The following is a 5,473-nucleotide window of genomic DNA, read 5'->3' on the forward strand; positions in this document are numbered from 1 at the left end:
ATATTCTTCATCCTGTCTCCAGGGGTAGATGCCCTTAAAGACCTGGAGATTCTTGGTGAGTGGCAGGGAGGCTCACTGGCCCGCCCTTTCTCCCTCCCTCCCTTTCACCCCCCACCCCCTTCCCTTCCTTTCAGTTCACAGTGATCTTAGTTTCTTTTTTATTGTTGTTGAAGATTGGATGTATGGAAAATATAAAGCTAATAACACCATAGTCTGAAGAAATGTTGAAATGGAACATTCCTCTGGCTGGCATAATGCAAGTTTCCTTTGTACTGTTTTCCACCTTTTGACTATATGAGGGCCAAAGGGCAATTTTCCCCATGCTCATGTAATCTTGTGCCCCCTGTGACTAAATAATGGTCATTAGAGCAAGTGTATTTGATTGCACAAGGCACTGTCGCCTTTGTGTTCTGGATTACCATTCCCCACGGCCTGCACCAAGAATACCAGGTTAATATAGCTGTGACCTGACTGCTCAATTTAAATGCAGCCTCACAAGGTGAGAGGCTTGTGCGTTTACCCAATGAACAGATCCATTGAAAAAAAATGATGTGATATCTACCACATGTTGCTCCTTTTTATGAGAGAAATGCTTTGCTACTCCTGCAAGAGTTTATAAAGCTCCATAACAATGCCTGCCATCTATCAAAATGTCAAAAGCTTCATTATCATAAAACCTAAGGAACTGGCTTCCACAGGCTTTTCTAATGCTTGCAGTGAGGCAGCTGTGGAGAGCTCAAAATGCTGCTTGTGGATACAACAGAAGTTTCATTTGGATTCTTCAGGACAGTCACCCAGAAGATGGCTGCGGTGACCACAGATGTGCATTAGACCACAGAATTCCAGGCTCCCCTTACCCTCCTTCATAGATGTTTCCTCTCACCATGGTGTATTCTCCCACAGGCAAAAGACTTGGCTTTACAATTGACTCTGGAAAATTCCACAACGTGTCTTTAGGACAAGGTCAGGAGATGGTGGCAGAAATGGCACTGGAGAAAGCTTCCAAAGGAGGACACTGGGTCATCCTCCAAGTGAGTATTAGGTTTCAGGGAAGACACTGAGCATAAACACAGGAGGGCCAGGGCAGAGCTGTCCAGCCCATCAGAATGCCCCGTTAACAAGGCGATTTGCAGAGTCCAACCAGTTCTGTCAGTGTTCATGATGCCTGCAAAGACGGTGGGGGGCTCTGCGGACAGTGATGGCTGTCGTCTTCTGAGAGACTGTCTCGCCACTGTGCTCTAGAATTAAAACTGTTAGGAAGAGCTTCATCATTCCCTTCACTTAGAGATATCTGGAACGCTCAATACTGCCTGAGAACAAACAAGCTCGTTTAGGTTGCCAACACTTATCATAGTATCTAGGTTGACGTTAGAGTCAACAGAACTCTTTTTAATGTATATTATTGTTGCAGAATTTTGCTCCTTAGCTCAGTTAAAACCGGGTTCTTGTCACACAACCAGAAAGGACTAGGAACACAGACACATTGAAGGGTGGGGGGAACGGAATTTATTGAGCGAAAAAGAAAAAAAATACTCTCAGCAAAGTGAGAGGGGATCCTGCTAACACACCCCGACCTCACAGATTGAATACCAGGCCACCGCACAGGAGCTGTAGAGGCCAGGCTCCTCCCCACTGCAAATGATGACAATTTCCTATGGCTCCACCGCGTTCTCCCAATGCACAGGCAGGTCAGAGATTCTCTGGGGACCCTCCCCAATACCTGGCTCCTGCGTTAATCATTATCTCATACAAGTCCAACTCTGCCCCTACCTGGTGTGTAACATTCCCTTTGATTATAAATTAAATTTGAGTAGAAAACTCCTTTATCCCTTTTCAGGCAAGCATCATACAGACCAATGGTTCTCCCACCCCAGTGTCCTCTGGGATGGCCCCCTTGGCTGAGTATTACAGGAACCAGTGGAGCAAAGGCCAGCATTAGAGGGCACCTGAGAAATGTGCTGACTCCATCCACAGCACGCTCTGCTAACTGTCTCAGCAGGTCTAGGAATGGCTGTTTAGTTTTCAGCTCAGTCATGCAAAGGTTCAGTAGGCAATTCACAGGCTACCTTATCTCGGATCATTACAACAAAGCTCCAAGGGTAGAGTCGCCATTCTCCATATAAAGATGAGAAAAGCGAGCACCCTAGTAGCTGGAGAGCCTCAAGGCCACATGGCTGGTTGGATAGCAGAGCTAGTACTTGAGACTAGGTCTGTTTGGCAGCAGGTGACATTCCTGAAAATAGCCACCCTCATGCAAGATACAGCATTGGCCTCCCATAGTGTCTCCAGTATCCAGACTCGGTGCCTTTGGCATTTGTGCTTGAAATGCAACTGGATTCATAAAGAAGCTTCCAGAGTCCAAGCAGGCTTATGACTGCAGGAATGTAACCTTCTGGGACAATACCCACTGCTTCGATGAGGCCTTCATAGAGAGACCTTTGTAAGGGGACTTGAGGGCAGTGTGGTGCATCCCCTTCTGAGGCTCAGAATCAGAAACACAGGAGGGTTGGCTTTTTCAGAGAAAACAGTTGAGGCTTAGACAGTTTGGTAAATTTTAAGATTGTCTCAGAAAGGAAAGAGCTCTTTGAGCGTTCTCATGCTCCCAGTGGCTCAGACTGGAGAGAACATTAGGAGGGCTATAGTCATCCTCAAAAGAACATATTCAAAATAACTGTTTCCATTACTTTTGTATCTATGCTGAGTTACTTGTTGTCCCTAAAATTGCAAGTTGTAAGTTTTAACATAAAAAAAAAAATGTAAAAGATCTTATTTTGTCAAGGATCTACTTTTGGATATTTGTTTCAGACCTTTAATTTTTGTTCTTAGGGCTAAGCTGGTAACCAAGAATGTAACTGTTTCAACCTCTTCACTCTCCATCCCCGTACCCACATAGAGTAATTGGTAAGGAGAGATTATACCAGGCTTTAGGCCATCCCAGTATCTAGAAGTTTCTAGTATCGTTTGATCAGCAGGAAAAAGAGAAGCAGGACTTTGAAGAAAGAGAAGACAAGCATAATAGAAACTTGTTATACTGTTCATAATTTACATTATATTAACATGAGTATATGATATGTATGTACATGTTAATTGGTTCTTACCCAAGCCCCAATATGATCAATTATTATGATTAGATAGAGCCCACTAAAGGTGTTTAGATAGTAGTTAATCAAAAGCCCATGTTCCAAAGAAAACTATCATAAAAGTAGCAGGCTGGCAACTATCTTTATCTCATATGCACACCAGGTTTGTGAATTAACATAGCATACTAAAAACCATTTTTCAAGGGCAAAATGACCATTTTTCATGCATTTCCAAGACACATAGATTGTCTAAACAAGCATTGCTGTTCTTGGAAAAATAGGCATAAGAATCTAGCCAGTCCCGAAGCCAGTACCCTCAAGAATAGCTCCCAAGCTAGATTCCGACGTGTGCCTGTGCTCCACGATGGCTCGCTGGGAGGTTTTTCTGTCCCCTTCAGTAACTCCAAAGTCACTGCCTTGAATATTTTTACATTTGTTTCAAGTAAACTTTTCAAGTAAGGTACTGCTGTACCCCGTAAGACAGAGAATGAAGATATAATTGAGTTTACAAAGCAGGTTTTATTATTGTTTCTTTTGTTTTCTTTTATGATTGACACAATTAGGAGTGAGAAATACTCTTTCCTTATAACGTGTTAACAAGCATGTAAAGGAGGGAACTTAGAGCCCTTATCTACTGTATTACTGTGCTAGAGTAGACGGCCAACTTTTTGTGTCTTCTGTGTTTCTGAGTCCTAATCTCTTCTTCTCATAAAGACATCAGTCATATTGGTTTAAGACCCTTCATAAGGACCACATTTAGCTTTAATCATCTCTGTAAAGACTCTATTTCCAAATACCATCACATTATGAGATGCTGGGGGTTGAGACTTCAAAATATGAATTTGAGGGTACACAATTCAGCCCATCACATCTACCGATGTTCATTATTTGCCAAGGGAATAAAAACCAATAATGTGAATGACTGAGTTGGCTTAGGTCTTTTTGCAATAGAAATTTTAAAGAAGAATACCTGCATTATTATTTTGTTCCATGTTTGCCTTCATTCTCTGTATTTTTGTGGCTGTCGTGATCTTAAATGTTTTTCTTTGTTGGAAATAATTATATTTATCTGGGTGTGATGTTTCAATTACTATATCAAGGACTTCTCCAAAGCCAGAGAGCGTGTAAGGTGCAGCCTTTATACCTCCCTCCCAGCACCAACTACCAAGCTATACCCTGTGGGTGTTTGGTATTGCAGGACCAAATATGTGAATCATAAAACGGAAAAGCAAAGAATGATGACAGTGGCGGCATTTAATTTTTTGTGTGTGATTTCTGACAGCCCTAGGATTTAAGGAAAATCATCTGTTAGGAATACACAAAGTATCTTAACAATGAATGATTGCTTTCTTTCAGCTAGCCTTGCTTCCCTTGTATCCTTTTGAGTCCATATGCTTATGAGCAGGAGTTTGAGTAGAAGAGGTTTCCATCAGAAACCAATGAAGTGGATGATGAGGCACATTTCTGGCTTTTAGTTTTCATATTTTCTCAAACTAACCCCGATACATCTCAGTAATTGGATTTGAACCATAACAAAGAAAAGTACTAGGCAACTGCATCTCAGAAGTGACTGGTGGGTGTTTGAAGTAGGTATGTGTATTGCATGAGATTTTGGGTTACAAAGACAATCTGTGTTGATTGGCAACATTTAATATGTTCAAGGTTCAATTTCCTTTTGGCTTTTTTTTTTCCTTTTTATGATGTATTGATAAAGAAAATGCTGAATCATGGTTCTCTGAGTTTTCAGTGCAATTATATATAGGAAAATGTAATCTTATAATGCAAGTAATATGCCTCACCTTCACAGGAATTATGCACCATACTGTCTTTCAGAATGTTCATCTGGTAGCCAAGTGGCTAGGAACCTTGGAGAAGCTCCTTGAAAGATTCAGCCAAGGAAGTCACAGAGATTACAGGGTTTTCATGAGTGCTGAGTCAGCACCTACACCAGATGAGCACATCATCCCTCAAGGACTGCTGGAAAATTCCATTAAGATCACTAATGAACCTCCCACAGGGATGCTGGCCAATTTGCATGCTGCCCTCTACAACTTTGATCAGGTAAGAAAGTGAAGCATGCTAGGCAGACAATGAAGTCAGAGTTTTCTCACTGTGGGCCCAGCATCAACCCAGGCAGGTCATTGGGAGGGATGAAACAAGTTCTCAGTGTTCGCGTGTGGAGGGGTTGGGGTGGGTGTGTTTTAATCTCTTGAAAGAATTGCCCCATCATTTCCTATTCTAATGACCAGTAAATATATTTCAGTTTCACCCTAATGCTAAGAAAACTTCAGCTACTGTGTAGGGAAAGCAAACTAGCTAACTTCTTAAGGAACTTGCTTTTTTTTTTTTTTTGAGACAGAGTCTCACTTTGTCGCCCAGGCTGGAGTGCAGTG

The 5,473-nt window shown here is 42.0% G+C and overlaps 1 protein-coding gene across 1 annotated transcript in view; it reads left to right on the forward strand.

Annotated features, from left to right (window-relative positions):
- Nucleotides 1-5,473, forward strand: part of DNAH11 (dynein, axonemal, heavy chain 11) — a 387,500-nt gene that overhangs the window by 348,980 nt on the left and 33,047 nt on the right. The window contains exon 74 of the mRNA XM_011973963.1: nucleotides 4,914-5,141. Within this exon, the coding sequence (XP_011829353.1) occupies nucleotides 4,914-5,141 (228 nt within the window). The remainder of the gene's footprint in view (nucleotides 1-4,913; nucleotides 5,142-5,473) is intronic.

This window comes from Mandrillus leucophaeus, unplaced genomic scaffold, assembly GCF_000951045.1.
Source record: "Mandrillus leucophaeus isolate KB7577 unplaced genomic scaffold, Mleu.le_1.0 Scaffold140, whole genome shotgun sequence".
Classification (NCBI taxonomy): domain Eukaryota; kingdom Metazoa; phylum Chordata; class Mammalia; order Primates; family Cercopithecidae; genus Mandrillus; species Mandrillus leucophaeus.